The sequence below is a fragment of the Hippoglossus stenolepis genome, chromosome 24 (genome assembly GCF_022539355.2).
Source record: "Hippoglossus stenolepis isolate QCI-W04-F060 chromosome 24, HSTE1.2, whole genome shotgun sequence".
In the NCBI taxonomy this organism is placed as follows: Eukaryota; Metazoa; Chordata; class Actinopteri; order Pleuronectiformes; family Pleuronectidae; genus Hippoglossus; species Hippoglossus stenolepis.
This window is the reverse complement of record NC_061506.1, coordinates 2,980,889-2,998,482: the sequence shown is the minus strand read 5'-3', so window position 1 is coordinate 2,998,482 and position 17,594 is coordinate 2,980,889. Positions and strand designations below refer to the sequence as shown.

Sequence of the window (17,594 nt, the reverse complement as noted above, 5' to 3'; positions counted from 1 at the left end):
CACCCGCATCCCTGATTCCACTCACTAAACGTGTACGCAACACACAAAAAGAATAAAAACTGTACATTTCTAGTGTGGTAGTTTTGTATCATAGGGCTTGAAAAATCCTATTATTTTGTGCAGCAACATAACAAACCGACTGCTTCACCGCTGACCACACCGGGGTTTGATTTATGCATCAGGGTGCATCAAGTGGACGAGGCCATTCATTTCAGTCCGAGGGAGTCTGGTGGGGAGGCGCAAGCAGCATCGCACCTCCTCCGTCTTCTGTGACAATATGCAAAAGATGATCAGTGGAGGGGGCCTCTGCTTTCGTGGTTTACAGGAACTGTCAGTGTGCACGGCAGCCGGAGGGGGGGGGGGACACAGCACAGACAGAGTACAGGGGCTTGAATATCAGAAAAGGGAAAAATAAACTAAAAAAGGCTTTCAAAGCCTGGCTAACTACATTTTTTATTTCTTGCATTTCACTACAAGTCCTTGACAGGATTTTAACGTGCTGCATAAAAGGAACGCTGTTGTAAAAAATACAAATAAAACACAAATATGTCTGTCTCCATGGAAACAAGTGAGCGCTCCGGAGAGGAGCACACTCGCTGTGCCGAGTCAGATATTACATTCATTTGTCTCCGGTACAAACACCGTCCTCAAGTTAAATGAGATCCTCTTTATCCCGCCGCAGATAATCCGCAGATGTGTTTGTGGAAAACTCCGACAAAGTGGGCACAAATTTCAGGTTTGTTAAGTTTAAAAAGAATGTATCCTGCATTATACAGTAACATCAGGGGCTGGCAATGATGCTCGCAGGGGCGACACACACAGAAAGAAAACAGCTTGAGCTCAGGAGAGGCTGAAGTCTTCATCACGTCTCCCTGTGGTTGAATCTCACTGCTGCGTATGTGTGTGTGTGAGTTTGTGTTTGTGTGTACGTGCAACACAACCTCCTCTAAAGGTAAAGAAGTCACACATACACATCCTCTGACAGTACATGTTCACAAACACAGGTCCAACACACACACATGCTACACTGTGTTCAGTGTAACATTTGCATAAGAGGGGGACCTCAGCCCAGCTTGGTAAAGCAATCAGTGGGTGTGTGCGCGCATGCACGTGCAACATGCACGCGTGCACAAAAATAAGCCACTTGGAATCCATAGACATTTATAATTCATAGGAGCTAAGTATTATGTTCTAGAAAGCATAATGGTACAATTATTTTGGGGACCACAAGAATGAGAGGAGGCTCGATGGTGCTGTTTGTGTGTGTGTGTGTGTGTGTGTGTGTGTGTGTGTGTGTGTTTGTGTGTGTGATGTGTGTACTCAGGCAGCTTGAAATGGATATGAATGAGAAATGCATTCCTGAGATTAGCTAAAAAAAGTACCATCTTTATTTCATCATAAAGTGAATCGATGTTTTGCTGCTTTTTACATGTCACGTGTTTCTACTTTGCAACAATGGCTAAAATCCTGTCATGCAAATACATTTGAATTTGAAATGGAGAGAGGAAGGTCAAGAGAAGTGCACCCGAGCCTCAATCACATGCGTGGCCTTGTGAGCGTGTTTACATCATGCAACAGGGGTCACAGAGGGATGTATGTGGCTTTTAAATATAGACATGACACCAGACCAAGTGGCAGCTTGTGTCTGAGGGAGTTTTAAACATGTCAAACACGACAATAGACCATCATGTACATGAGTGTGATGAGGTGCAGCAGAATCAAACCGATTCAAAGTCAAATCAATGTGTTAACGTGATTTATTTCCCATTTTCCCCTCTTTCCCCTTCATTTCCCATGATCCCATACTTCTTTTCACTCACTATCGGCCTCCGTCACTCTTTCTCTCTCCATGTCTTTGTCTGTCCGCCCCTCTCTTCCTCCTTCAATGCACACTTTGGTTCTCATTTGTTTTCTTTCTCTGTTGCCATCTTTCTCACTGTATCCCTCGCTCACTCTCTCTCTCTCTCTCTCTCTCTCTCTCTCTCTCTCTCTCTCTCTCTCTCTCTCTCGCAGAAAGGCCACCGGACGTGTTGTAAGTGGACAGATCAAACAGATCCCCGGTGCTGCCGCTGCTGCCGCTCATGCTAATTCCTGCCTGTCTGCGTATCCCGCCCCAGCAGAGGGTCAAAGACACACACACACACACACACACACACACACACACACACACACACACACACACACACACACACACACACACACACACACACACACACACAGCATTAATTAGACGAATGTTCTCTGTCCAACTAAATCTAATAAGGAGGCGATGGAGCTGGTTTCCCGCTGCAGTGTAATGAGTGAATGCACCTTTCAAAGGCTCTAAAACAACTTTAGTCATGAGCGCCTCTGACCTGAATATTTATGTGGAGCTGCAGAGCAAAACTGAGTTAATGTGAAACATCAGGTGCCATCTCGGCTTCTTCAGAAATACAAATGACCTCTTCTGTTTTTAGAAAAAGCAGCGTGACTCAGTGCTGCTCCAGTCATGATTGGGCTGAAACAGAAAAAAGAGGCTTTTTTTAGTCTCTAATCCTCTGAGGACGGGGGATAGAGGAAAGTGCTGACTTGTGTTTCGTGAAAGAGGCGAAGAATCTCCAAGTTTGGCAAGGTGAAGGTGAGGGGATAAACACAGAAAACTGTCAAACAGCCACATAAACATCACAATATCCATGGGCAGAAGCAGTTAATCCTACATTTATATATATATACACACTCCTGGTTTGTCAAAGTCGAAGCCTTAAGCCTGAGTGGAAATGTGGGTTTTATTGATTTAAACATTTTCCTCTCGGCTTCATTTCCTCACTGCCTACCTGGATTAATGGGGCTACCTGGTAATCTGTTGCCACACAGATGGCTCGGCAGGGTGACAGCTACCAGGTGGATACACGGCATATGCCAAATTACATGCTGAGTGTGTGTGTGTGAGGGTGAGGGTGGGTGAGGGTGAGGGTGAGGGGGGTGCTTTAATGTTTCCCGACCAAAGCTGCTTTTGAACACAGGACTACTCTGGTACTGTAAGGATTGAGCTTTAACTTTGATAAAAAGATTAAAACAGGCAGGTCTTCATACACAATGTCACCTCTATGCCGGTGGCGCTTAGACCACATGTCTCTGCAATAAACTGCAGCCATGACTGGGCCAGCTGAGGACACGGGTCATGGATGTAAACACCGTTATACATGCAGACAGATGGAGACAAGTGCATCGACTCTGGTACAGATGCTCCTGGCAAAAACGGAGATGTTTGGAAACGATGACACTGTTGTCTGTTGTGCTGTTAAATTCGGATGCGGAGCCAAAACGCTTGTGTGGACTATTGAAAACAGTTGCATGGATTGTAGCCTGAGATTCTTAATCACGGCAATTTCTTCTGCAGATTTGACCTTGAGCTTTTGGACGGACAGCAGCGACACTGTTGGTTCACGTGAGGACGGATCAGCTGACCAACGGCTCCTTCTGTCTTCATTTAACGGAGCGATCCAACACACACACACACACACACACACACACACACACACACACACACACACACACACACACACACACACACACACACACACACACACACACACACACACACACACACACACACACCATGCTCACCTCACTTGACTCAGCCGGCCAACTCTCCATTATTTCCTTCAACTTATATTAAACACACTCCATCAGGGTTGTGTCAGCGGGGTCTCATTTTAAGCTTGAGAGCTCAGCGCTGCTCTGTGGCAAAGGTGATGTATTCCCCATTTTATTCTCAGTTTCATTTCATTTCACTCCACTGAATTAATCATTAGGCAGTGATGGCTTTGTTTATTGAGACGAGAAACACTGTAGCTCCTGGGACATGGAGCTGTTTTTAAAAAGAATTCCTGAAACAAGTAAAAACCTAGTTTGGCATTAACCTGTTCCCTAAGTTCTGCTTTGTTATCATATGTTATTACAGCTACGTTTTGCAGACTGAAGAAACCTAAATAATTAAGCAAACATCGCTGAGTGCACGGCTTCATGCTCATAGGCAGCGCAGTGAGACGAGTTTTAGTTTCAACAAGCTGGAAATTTCATTCGATTCTATTTCCACTATCAATAATTAAGACAATGCAGCTCAACGTGCGTCCACCGCGGCCGGAGAGCTGAGACGCACACGTACACATTGATCAGTTAATGTGATTAAAATGCATCTGATCAAGTCATCACACACACACACACACAGAGCGAGAGAGATCAACATCTGCTGCCTGCTTGTGTCTGACAGTGATTGTGGGATAGTTGCATGTGGGAATTTTGATAACCCTCATTTGGAGAAACCGCTGCCAAGAGTATCGCAGTCAAAATCATTTTAAATTGCAGCCTGTGCTTTCCCCCCCTGGCTTAATAGACACGGAGTGTGTGTGTGCACATCATTAGGTGTGTGTGTGTGTGTGTGTGTGTGTGTGTGTGTGTAATGTGAGTGACACTGATGTGAGATGAGCCTCCAGCAGCAGGGAGCTCCATGTTTCTCTCTGGCCCTGTTCAGACCTGGTTTTAACATCTGTCCGGGGTGATCCAATGACAAGTGGACAGCTCTAAGTACAGTTTTATACACACTTTATAGAAAGATGGACGACACGTCTCTACTTCCTCCCACTGGACAGAAATGAAGCCCAAATATCCTGCATACAAACGCTGCCATTTTACCACTTGGAGCCAGAGAATGAATTCTTCATTTGTTATATAGTTTGACAGTCATGACACAAATAAATAAATATAGGACAACACAACAATTACTTCCTTTAAATAGCTGTAGAAGTGCAGCCACTGTTTGTAAAATACGGTCGACGTTGCTGTTTTGCTTGTGGGACAGTGCAGGACAACTGCTGCTCTGGAGCGACAAAGAAAAAGAGATTTATCAGAGTGAAACTAAAATACTTTAGCAACTTGGTATCGGATCTGTACATAGATTTGCATTCTCAACAAGGACCAACCCAGCATTTCTGGCAGTATCAGAGGCATTTCCATATTTTTATGCTAAAATCGTGTTGCATTGTAGACTGAGCTGTAGAAACGACTTACAAAAAACATTTTACACGAGTAAATCTCTTAATTTCCAGCAGAATCTTGGAAATAAGGTGAAGTACTTGTTTGCAATTCAAAAATCGACTCTAGCTTATTTATCGTCATTCTCTTAAATCATCGGGGAAAGCTTATCAAAGTGAAAAAATAAAAAGTTAAATATGAGGAGTGACCTTCCAGAGGGAGGAAGGCTTATGTTTTTGTCCACCATTCCAGGGAAATGTGATCCCTTCCCCTTCTCCCCCTGGGAACATGCAGTTGTACTCTGAGCTATTTAGCTCTGATGTCGACTCTCTAATCCAGAAGGGAGAGTGCTACCTTATCCCCGGGGGTTACAATATCATCAGTGGCAGCACGTCGGGCGGGCGGGTCAAGAGACTGCGTCGTAACCAGGAGGTCACAAGAGAGAGGTTTGTTAATTTCCGACAACAAAACGTCCAGAGGCCAAACTCCAAAAATTCAAGAGAGGTTCGAGAGCTTTTGGTGAATATCAGAAAAGGGAAAAATAAAGGGATAAGGGATTTGTTTTAATCAGATTCATTTTGAAAAACATCTCCCGACTCATTTGAATATCAATAAATAAAATTGAAAACTATTCAAATATAAATAAAAAAAACATCTGAAACAAATACTTTAAATGCAAACTAAAGCTTTGTGTTCGCTCTGGACACAGAGAATGAGTCTCCAGCTGAATACAGATTATTTAGTCATAGTTAAACTTTGTCCTTGATTTTTGGGGATGTGCTTCATATTCATGCTTCACTCTCTCGGTTGCAAATTTGCTGCCATGTTTTTGTATTCATATACAAGTTGCAACCCCCCTGAGGAGCGTAAATGGACAAATCTACTGCGTCAGATTCAGTTTGTTTGACGGAACATGTGAAGCTTTTGTTCCAACTCCCTGTGCAAACTGGGTCTCGTCCTCGGTTCTTTTCCAAGCAAACTAAAAGATTTATGCACTCGTATTTAATGTCGACGCCGACACATTCATCTCATGCTGGCTATTTCCAGAACCTGCATCTGGTGGCCTATGTTGTAGAAATACTACTAATACTACGTTTTCATTGGTACAACATCTCTGAGCAGCTGTATTTCTGATCTCATCTTGGAGGAATACATTTGCTTCAAAACACGTCAGGCTTGATACCAGAGATTTCCACTGAAGCTGTGAACTCTCAGACGCCCATAACATGAATACTTTTCCCTTGCAGTACACGACACGTGTCAATATTTTGCAAAGTGTAAATGCAAACAGACATAAGCTGACAAGAGGGTCTGACATATACAAGCCAACGTAACGACCATAACTCCGGGATGAAACAACGCTGCAAAAGCTCGACAGGCTCCGGCTCCTCTCACCTCTGTGCGACGGCTGCGCTGCAACACATAAATTACTTTTGTCAAACTGACAAGGATCCAGCAACACGAACTGTACAAGCCTCTGCCAGAGGGAGAAAAATACAATGCTGCTCAATTAAAGGACGCGATTGGGGAAACCTTGAAAAGGGGAATACAAATCAAACCCTCAGAAAAGGTTTTCGGACCATTTTTCTAAGATTTCGCTTCTGACATTGACACATGTAACCAACCGGAATGCGTGCTGTTGACAGCATCACACTTTGAAGCATTAGTAGGAGGAGAAGAGCAATTTCATCCTCTATCTGGTTTAGGATCAACCAAGCTGCACCAACTTTCACACACTCACACACATCAGTTCCTGGGAAAACGATGAAAATGTCGCAATTTTTTTAATCTTTTATCTAATTTATCCGCTAAACCATGTCACGCTTAATGGGATAAGTCAGGTGCGTCAAAATTCTGCTCTAAATGATCCCCTATGTTGTGCCGTTTATTTGCATCTTGTGCAGATATAATATCAATACTAATACTGGACCAAAAGTCAAGTGATGCCCACATGAATGAAATCAGGCCAGTAGGTGATGTGGTGAATGAGCGAGGCGGAGGGGAAGGGGAATAATGAATGGCTGCTCATTCACAGATGTGATCTCCGCACATCCAATCTGTGAATGGGAGCAAAGCGGGGGATCACGGACTGAAATCACACACAGACTGTGATGTGATGAGTGGTTGACTGGGGAGGGGGCTGAGTCAACATGTTTCTGAATAAACCTTTTAGCTGCACGTCGCGTGACGCTCTCCGACGCCGGGATTTCTTCACGTTGAAGAGAAAAATCTACATAATTTGAGAAAAATAGTGTTCTCTTGCTCATGCTGAGCTCATCATTTGTTTATCTCATGGTATCGCACGTGCATGGAGGGGGTGCAGCTGAGCGAGACCCTCAATAAGGCAGGAATGAGGAGAGACGAGGGGGAGGAGGGAGCTGCGGAGTGAGGTGTTTGAGCAGGTTGGGGGAAGGGGGCTGTCAGACTGTTTACTCTCTGTTTGTGGTATCAAATAATGCCGCTGTGTGTGTGTGTGTGTGTGTGTGTGTGTGTGTGTGTGTGTGTGTGTGTGTGTGTGTGTGTGTGTGTGTGTGTGTGTATGTATGTAAAATCCATAGATCCAACATGACCCACATTCATCCACTGGCACCGTGCCTTTAAACTGTAAAACAGATTTCATGAGTACAAGGTGAGGTTACACTGGTGTATGTGCTGGAATAAATATTGTATATCAGACAGATACATGGGCGGACTGCTGCAGCTTGTGCAACGTGCATTCAAATGTTTCATCTGCTTTGCATATTGTTATAGTGCAAGCATGAAAGTAAAAGATAAATCAGGACGAAAAGAGACACCTTAAAAGGTCAAATCCAAATACTTGGGGAGGTGTCGATGAGATGGAATTTGAAGTTATTGCACATCAACACTTTATCTCCAGTTTCAATCTAAAATCTCTTCCCTGTCTCAAAGTGTTGCTTTGAGACAATTCAATCTGTCTGAATTTTGTTCCGAGGACACAAAAGAGTCTTGGGATCTCACAAGGACCTTTAGTATGTGCGGCCTCAACTCGTCACGACGACCTTCTGGGAGTAAATTACGTCCAAGATCTGAGACTTTAAAGAATGAACCGACAAGAACGGGGGTGGCCCCTGAAGGAATGGGTTATTGATCCCAGGGCCCTTCGTACAAATTAAGTGGGAGGTGTCATGACTTTCAGGACAAGCAGGTAAAAATGGAGCAGAAAACCATTTATCTGTCTGTGGACGCGACTGTTAATGTACTGTACCTCTATTAAATTATACAAAAGCTCATATAAATACATGAAAACAAGGATATTAGATTTAAATAATCAATAACATTAAATACAATAAATAGAATTATACAAACACTATAGGAAAATATTTTAATAGTAATATGTAATAATAGAGACCAGACTGAACATAGTGATTGTAGGAATGAGTCTTAAAAAGAAATGGCGGCTGCACTCTCCTTGAGTATTTCCCAACATTAAGAATCAGTGCATGAGATTCTGTGTCACCGAGTCAAACCCACTGACTCACACTCTGCCTCTGAGTTTCTGGATCGTGCGACCGGGTCCCCGTCGCCTGCTGTTCTCCAGCTACCAACCCCACAGGCAGAAGTGCCAGGAAGAATTTTAGAGCTGCGATGCTACATAATGGCTCTGTCAGTGGTTGCCAGGACAACACAGCGCTGTGCTGCACACGAGGGTGTTGGCAGACAGGAGGAAATTCATCTGAATAGTTCAGAGGAGAAAATGTGCAGGTTGCGATAGTGAGGTGTGTTAAAACGTGACTGGAGGAGCACAGCAGGAGTGTTTACTGTAGTTTGGCTTTAAACCACTAAAGTTTATAACGGCTCCTCTAAACCAGAGGTTGTGCAGCTGCTCCATCGAAGAGACTGAGAATAAATGAGATCCTCTGTAAGGCCTGAACACTATAGAGGAAATCGAAGGCTTTCCCACAACACAAATCTGTCCCTGTCACTTTAGATTGAGAGTGGAGGACGGGCGGCTCGTTACGCTGCTGCTCTCTGTCTCATGAGAGCTGAGGAGAACGAACTGGACTGAACTCCAAGTCAGCCAAGAAATTCCTTTTCTCTTCATTTGCAGCAACAAAACGAACATTGAAGATAAATAGTAAATAGGAAGATAGATGATAAATAGAAGATAGAAGATAGATAGAAAATAGAAAATAGATAGAAGATAGAAGATAGAAGATAGAAGATAAATAGAAGATAGATAGAAGATAAAGGTAGAAAATAGAAGATAGAAGATAGAAGATAGATAGAAGATAGAAGATAGAAGATAGAAGATAGATGCCTCTTCACTCGCTTCATCCCTCAGAGTGACTTGTCAAACTTTACACTTGTCAAATCCTCTCCATCCCTCTGTCTCATTTACGTCTTCTCTCTCACTTTGTGCCACCTGAGCCGAGCCTGAGAATGTGAGAGCTTATCTTGTTTGCACAGCGGTGGATCTATGAGAATTGGTTTTGCACACATAGCTTCCTTCCATTGAACTCAGGTCCCTCCAGGCGAACAACCAAAGTCATATCATCATCAGTTATCATGTGCAGCTTGCTCTGAGGCGATAGAGCCTCGTTGACTAGTTGCTTGTTATTCTTAAGAGATGCCCACAAAGCATAGGGCGGCATTTGCTGCCAGAATAATGTCCACCATAAAGACACTTTAAACTGGTTTCTATTGGCGTGGATCTGACAAATCTGTTTGAAAGTGTTGTATAACCAATATCTACACTTATTGTCACCGGTGTAAGTTAACGAAATTGGGAAACTTGTCTTTCTCTCTTTAGTCTGTGTACCTGTCCCTCACAATCTGTTATAGACATTGATTTAATCATAATGTGGGAGAGATGGTGGGTTGAGTTTTATTTTTTTATATTTCTGACAGTGAGCAACGATATTTTAAAGACAAGAGGGAAACAAGGTAATAATCTCAGCGAGCATCACTGAAGCGCAACATTAATCTATTTATAGCGTGACATTTTCCGTCGTACTTGCTGCTTGCGAGCGAGCGAGCGCATTAACTGCGCACTGAGCTCAGGGATTTCTTGATTCTGCTCTTTATCGTGGAAAAGCAAGACACTGTAATTATTCAGTTTGAATATCTGAACGCAGATAGATTGAGTGTTGCTGAGTAAATAAATGCCGGGCTGGTTAGAGGTGTTTATTTTCACTTAAGACGAGGATTTAAATGCTTAATCGCCGATTTATTTGCAGCGCTGACGGCGAGTATTAGCGAATAAGAGGCTGTCGATTAGGAAACATTGACTGTTTGTTGCAGCACTGAGCAGAATGAGATGTGAGACAGGTGGACAGCTTGTTGTGTTATGAGAACAGATCATCCTCACCGTGCACATCAAACTGTTCAAGGCTGTTTCACTGTCTAATTACATAGTGAAGCATTAGCATTCACACAGTGTTAACAACCACAGGGTTTTTTCTTTACAAGACCTTGCCAGAGGGAAATAAATCCTGAAACCATCATCTGGCATAGCTCTCCAGTATTTACTGTGAGGCCACACAACAGAGCCACTTAGTCACTGAATGAAATAGAGAGGAGGGATTTTAGGTCTTTTCCTTTTGCTCCTAATTGCAGTTTAAGCAGATGATGCTCTGTATGGACGTCCCGTTCTAAATTTGGATTAAAACTCCTCAGTCTACAGGATCAATTGGCACAAAGAGATTTTCATGGACGAGGCACAAGTGGAATCATGGAACACACGTCTGCAGGAGTAGCAGGGTGAATAAAGACGTTTAATAAGATTAACATGGTAAAGGTTATGAAGGCTCATATATACACTTATCTATTCTAAATATGTTTGTACATTTGTCCTTTGAATGTTTACTTGCTTCTTTATGAGTCGATCAATTTATTCCTACACGCATTAGTTTTTATTTAAAGTTTTTTCTTGTCTTCATGCTTCTAAAACACATCACACACCACCCACACACTCCCTCCCTCACACACACTGCATTATTGTATGTGTAACGATGAATGCCATATTCTCCGTTTCTTTCATGCAGTCACAGTTTTTTTTTTTACTCGTTGGTCTCAAATGGAAACAAATGCATGACTGTGTGGGATGATGACAGAAAAACGCATCGTTTTGTCTTTCCCTGTGTTGCCTGAGTTAAAAAGAGGCACAGTTCAGATAATATCTCTGGGTTATCATCAAATACATAACCAGAGCTCACATTATAAACAGTTTAGCCTTAAGCTATTTAGGCCTCAATGAACGCTGTGATAAAAATACTTACAAAATCAGGAGTCTCTTTGCATTTCTACTAAAAAACTGCATCTGTCACAGTGATGTTACAGATGATAGACGCAGTCTGAGTAAAGTCGCTCAGTAAACAGCTCAGCATCGAAATGTCACAAGCACAGCAGCTTTTTTTTTTTTTTAACGACAGCTACTTCTCCAGCAGAGGTCGTGGAGATATGTGCACCGGACGGATAAAGGACCCGAGTTTTAGCGAAGGCGCGAATCATAAAGCATTAGGAGTGCGCTCAGAGATTGTGCTGACAAGCCGGAATCTCCTTCACGGACTGTAAAGGACGGCAGGCGATGCGTTTATGAAGACCCCGGGTCATAGGATTAAAAAGAAGGAGATTGCCTCACACAAACCCCCAGTGGTCCCACCGAGAGGAGCGACAGGAGCAATCAGCTTCCCACAATGACATTTCCCCTGGAATTCCAATACAGGACTTCAGAGATAGGGGTTGAGAGCTGAATGTGTGTCTGTGTGTGTGTGTGTGTGTGTGTGTGTGTGTGTGTGTGTGTGTGTGTGTGTGTTGGATAAGGACGAAAGGACAGAAGAAGTTAAAATAAAACCGTTTCTTAAATGGCTACTTCTAAATTTTTAATCAAAGTATATCTCTTGTTGTTTTGCTCCTAGTTTTCATTCCTGCATTGTTTCCGTTAAACGTTTTGTTCAAAATAACACATGCAGCACAGTTTGAGTCTTTTCCACTGGAGCTGCCTCCTTCGTCTATTGATTATTGTACAGTTTATAAATAGTTACACCCATGTCTGATATCCAGTGACATACCAGGATGTTAAGATCTCACATGTATTCGTCTCTAGTTTCCATGATTACAAGGCGTGTAAGCATCTTTTCAGGTCAAAGCCTGACCTGCAGTGTGGTTTATCGTACAGCCACGCTGGCTTGATGCAGAAAGGAGATCACGGGGAGCGCTGTTCTCGGTTAAAGCAGGTGTATGACCTTCCCTGGAGAAGCTCCGAGCCAGGTGAGAGGAAAACACTGAGGTAATTAAAGCCACAGGATACAGAATGGTAATGAGGCCTTTTCCCCCGCCGCAGGGTCTGACAGTCAGAAGCCCTACGGCTCTTTTTATCCCATGTCTCCAAGGGCCGGCCAGCGGAGGCAGGGCGTTCGGCCGCCATTGATTTCCCCTCTGCGATGCACCGGTTTTGAAGATCAATGCAACATGAAAGTATTCGTGTCCTCATTAATGCTGTTTGCTCAGCGGATCAATGCAGACTGAACGTCCCCGCCCAAGCTTGGCTCCGCTCACAATACGAGAGCCTGGAGAGGCATCAGGCCCGTTATGGTCAAGTACTTAAATTCTTGACCTGGCGAGTCGCGCAGTAAAATAGACTCCATTAAGAATAAATGTCCTCCATTCAAAACACTAAAAAACTAAGAGTGCGTCTCCTCCTGAAGTTTGTGCCGTGTTCCTTAAAGCCTAAAAACAACATGTTTGCTTAATTAGCTCCACAAACATCCCCACAAGGTTTCAACACAACATTATGTTGTTGTTCACTAATGGTCCCTGCACGCTGGTTTTTAATCACAGACGATTTAGAGAATGTGTCTTGAAGGTGTTTCAGCTGCATTTCTACCACCAAGTTCCTCAAAAACAACGATAAAACTTCTTAGAAAGTTCCCCTCCAGTTAAAATACATAATGGTAGTGTTATCTAACTAAATAACTAACTAATGCATTGTCACTCTCAGGTTAATGTAGTATTTCCCTCTGGAATATATCCAAGTATTTACTACAGAGTATTACGACTTTCCACTTCTAATATTATGACTTTTTTTCTCATTAAATTATTACTTTATTCCTGTAATATTACGACTTCTTCCTTCCATCAAATGACAACTTTATTCTCAAAATCTCAAATACTCCGTCATGAGGATTAAAGTATAAAATTTGGTATTTGAGTAAAGTGTCTTCTTTGTGAGGAAACATGAAGAAGCCGTACCAGGACAGGATCTCATCCGTATCGCACTGGACCACAGGAGAAATATTCATGCTCGTCTAAAGTCCAGTAGAGACAATATAAACAAAGGCATATTGACGTCTTGGGGGACAAACACTGAAACACGACGTTCCACCTTGAAACATGAGCAGGCATCTGCACTCTGCTTCTTCTCTGCAACTTTATCTCACTCTCTCCTCCACCTTTGACCCCCCCCCCACATCTATGTCTCCAGGGATACTATCATTTGTAACCACGAGCCGTTTTCAACCCAATCTATTTAGCCTGGCTCCCTCTGTGTTTTCTATACCTGCATGACATTGAATCAGTCACGCACACGCACACACACACACACACACACACACACACACACACACACACACACACACACAAGGGATGTGCATTTCCATCACCGAGCTCGATGCAATTCAGATCTCAGAGCAGTGCCGACAATCTGATGCATACATAAGGCAACTACTATAATTCACCCCTATTGCAATGCAGTGTGATTCCCCATGATTTCATTCCACACCATGTAATTCCACGTGGAACAGATTGTTTCATTTTATTCCCCTGGTTCCTCCCGCGCAGACTGAAAATCATCAACCAATTAAAAATGTTCACTTCCTATCATTTGTTTTTCCGCAGCTCAGCGCGCATCTCATTTATTCTGCTTCTGAAGAACATTTGATCTCACAAACAGGCTTTGTAGTGCAAAAACGTCTAAAGATAACAAACCCAGGCGTGGATTTCTTTTCTCCTTGAATCAGCTCTTCTTCCCTGTTCTCTGTCTGCAGTTACACTTTTGTAACCTCACACATTTAGCAGTTGCTGTAACTACCGTGCTGCTGGCTCTGCACATCGCGGAGGCACAGACTTTTTCACAGATTCTGTGTGTGTTGTCAAACTGTCCAAACGTTTGATTTCGGTGGAACTTGACGCTCTTCCTCCTTCATCATCAACCGTGACTCACCTCCAACTCACACGAGACTTGGCGGGGAAATGAGAATTGAGATGGAGGAAGGAAGGAATCCATCAAATGGTGCACGGCCTCTACTAATGATTATAGGCAACAAAACTAAATCTGATTTTAATGATACAAACATGATGCATTCTGTGTTCATCCCAAACTGTATCCGAGTATCGATGATCTTAAACTTAAATGTTCATATCATGATTATAACAACCAAAATCATCACAGTTATCGGTCCTGAAAATGTTCTGATTCACAAACTGAAGTAATTCCACAAGCTACTATATTTAAATATAGTATATTTCCTATTAATAACGAATCATAAAAAAGCCAACAACATCTCAAATGTGCAAAACTGTTATTTTCAGAACGACACCATCGAGCTGAAATGCTGCAGAATGTCTCAACTGCATTTGTCCTCATATACAGTCGAGTGGACATAAGACAAAAATCTTTAATAATCATTGATCCAAAGCTTTTATAACATGAATCCCCCAGACAGCATCTTGTTTCATTACCTATGACAACGTCTGTTAGGAGAAATACGTTTGACCCCCACTGATACAAAGCAATATTTAAGTGTAGTTGATTTTACACACACACACACACACACACACACTGCAGTATCACCAATCACTAAACACAATAAAACCTGATGGCTTATTTCCACTGTGGTCCTACACCACACACCACAAAGCACATGTGGTTATAAAACCATTAATCCTCATATCTGCCATTATAACTGCCTTGAACATTATGCAAGGAGGCTTGTCTAAATACATATGCCTTTGTCAGAGGTCACAACACGAACTCTGCCTCAACCTGCACAGCTGATGTGACGGATTTAAACTTTCACTCCGCAGCTCTGCTTGTAACTCATCAAAAACAAAAGCAGCTGTCATATCGAGTCATCATCTGCATGCAATATGCATCAGCAGCATGCACACGGCAGGAGATGATCCAAACGAAACACAGTCATAGAAACGTGTCAGGTTTCTTCCTGGAGACGTTGAGAACACTATCTTCATGTTATTCTTTAGGGAAGTGAGCTACATCCTATCCAGCGCAGGCTAATGAACATCTTCCTCAGTCGTGCAGCACTTGCATCACTTCAGAACTGGACTTCACTGCTGAGGAAACCATCACAGCTGCTCCCCCCCGGCCCCGGGGTTCCAAATGGGTGCACTCTGTGATTTGCTCCTGCAAAATGTTCTAGATAGAGCCGAGCGAGGAACTAAAAATTGCCTCCTGTGCACCCAGAGTGTTAGGACATAACGTAAAAGTCACTTATGCAGATGGGTCTGCAGGATTCGCAGTGTCACAAGGCAAAAGGTGCAAAACAGAGCAAAACAGGATGATTACTTTTTAAAGAGGGGGTGAAAGAGCGGCAGTAGTTCAGACAGCGTGCAATTTAAACCGAGACTGCATCCGCCTAATGTCATGTGCTTGTTCCTGCCACCTGAGCCCCCCCACACACACACACTTAGCCACTCACCATCCTTTCGGTGGTAGGTGATCTCCACCTTGCGCTCCTCTGAGCCCAGCAGCGCCTGGGCCACTTGGGCCACAGAGTGCCGGCTGGTCAACTGGCCGTGCAGGAAGTCACACGTGCACGGCTTCTGCATAACGTCCGGCCGGGAGAAGCCCGTCATCTCGCAGAAGCCGTCATTACAGTAGATGATGGCGCAGTTCTGCACCCGGGCATTGGCTATGATGAATTTCTTATCTGAGGGGAGAATGGAAGCAGAGGATCACATAAACATGACTCATTTACTTTAGGGAATCACTGGTTATATGATGTCACACATTAAAACCGACACATTAAGAGGGAAAAATTAAAAGATCACAAAATATAACAAGTGCAGTGGGTGTGTGTAATGGGTTTAAATGGGATTATCCTCGATTAGATGCCTTAATAGTGACTCTAAACTCCTCTGGTGAATAAAAAATGAAACTTTATGGGATGTACTGTACACAAATAATTCCTATGAGGAGGGTGAACGTAATATAACAAACATAATAACATAATAAAATGTAAAGAAAGATGTAAAACACCGATTTTATGGCACAACTGATGATTTTGCATCCACTAAGTCTCCAGGATAGTGCAAATTATATATGAAACTTTCACACAACTGGAAAATGTTAAGGTATAAAGTAATTTAATATATTATTTAGAGCAAATATAGAGCAAATACAAATTTTACTGTACAGGTTATACTGTTAAAATATACTTGCTATGAGTGGGGTGGCCTTCTATTTGACATTTTATTCAAAACTAAATAAAATGTAGAGAAAGATGTAAAACACAGATTTAAAGCACAACTGACTCACTAATCCAGTGATTAACAAATTAAACTTAATAGGTTGCACTATTCATCACAACTGATGATTTTGCATTCACCAGATTTACGAGAGATTCACATAACCTGAGCTTTTATTAAGGGGGGTTTAAGGTACATTATGGGATAAGATATTACAGTAATTTAACCCTTAATTATTTCTGATAAGCAGCTTTCATATGAGATAAAGCAGGTGTTAGATAAGGTGGCAGGTTAATTCTACTTCTAATGACTTCCACGCACCTCTGACGTGCAGTTTCTTATAAGAAATCTAAGCATTGTGAGCCTGGTTGTGAGGGAGCGAGCCTGAGGTGGTTTCCTGGTGGATAAGTGATGTGAGGATGCAGCAGGAGAGACACAAAGAGCGCAGGAGAGGTACTCACTTTGTCCCTCGAATTTACGAATAATTACTCCCAGGAAGGTGTTTTGAGGGGCAACATGACCCCTCCGGACCGGCATGGTGCTGCTCCAGAAGAAAAACACAGGGATGGATGGAAAATATTTGGCTGCGCACGGGAAAACCAGCCTCTCCAAATACAAAAAACACACCAAGTTCTAGCGGGTGCCAGGCGCAGCCATGCAAAGGGGGGCTCCCCGGTTCCTTTGTCACCAGTCAGTCATGCTTGTCAGCGGGGAAAACCTCCCTCTCTCCCCCGTCGGACCGGAGCCGTTTCTCCCCCTTTATTCCAACTTGTCCCCGCCGGAGCGCATCGCAGCAGCTTCCCCCTTCAGACGTGGAGCTGCAGCCGTGCGCACAGAAGAGTCGTCGCGCCGCCGCTTCAGCATCGCTCCTCGAAAGCGCCGTGCACGTGGACGTAGGGGCGTGCGTGTGCATGTGCGTGGGTGGGTGGTGTCTGAGAAGGAGGAGGAGACAAGGCATGCCGGGTAATGTATTACTGTAACGCGTTACTTTACTACTCCCGGTTTTGTGCCATGCGCAGGTACATTTACGCACAGTTTTATTACTGTGTAATCTATTCACCACTTTATTTAGCCCCCATCACACACAGCTTGGAACATTAGATCAATAAGTACAGGCTGGTTTATGTTAGAAACAT

General features: G+C 43.2%; 1 protein-coding gene across 3 annotated transcripts in view; it reads right to left on the bottom strand.

The window, feature by feature from the left end:
• The window catches only part of kcnh7 (potassium channel, voltage gated eag related subfamily H, member 7), a 57,332-nt gene extending 39,991 nt beyond the window's left edge, over positions 1–17,341 (bottom strand). For all 3 annotated transcript variants that reach the window (XM_035149880.2, XM_047339026.1, XM_047339027.1), the window contains exons 1-2: positions 16,920–17,341; positions 15,690–15,920 (exon numbers count right to left, since the gene is read on the bottom strand). In XM_035149880.2, coding sequence (XP_035005771.2) covers positions 15,690–15,920; positions 16,920–16,995 — 307 coding nt within the window. In that variant the 5' untranslated portion in view covers positions 16,996–17,341. The remainder of the gene's footprint in view (positions 1–15,689; positions 15,921–16,919) is intronic.
• Between the last annotated feature and the right edge of the window lie 253 nt (positions 17,342–17,594).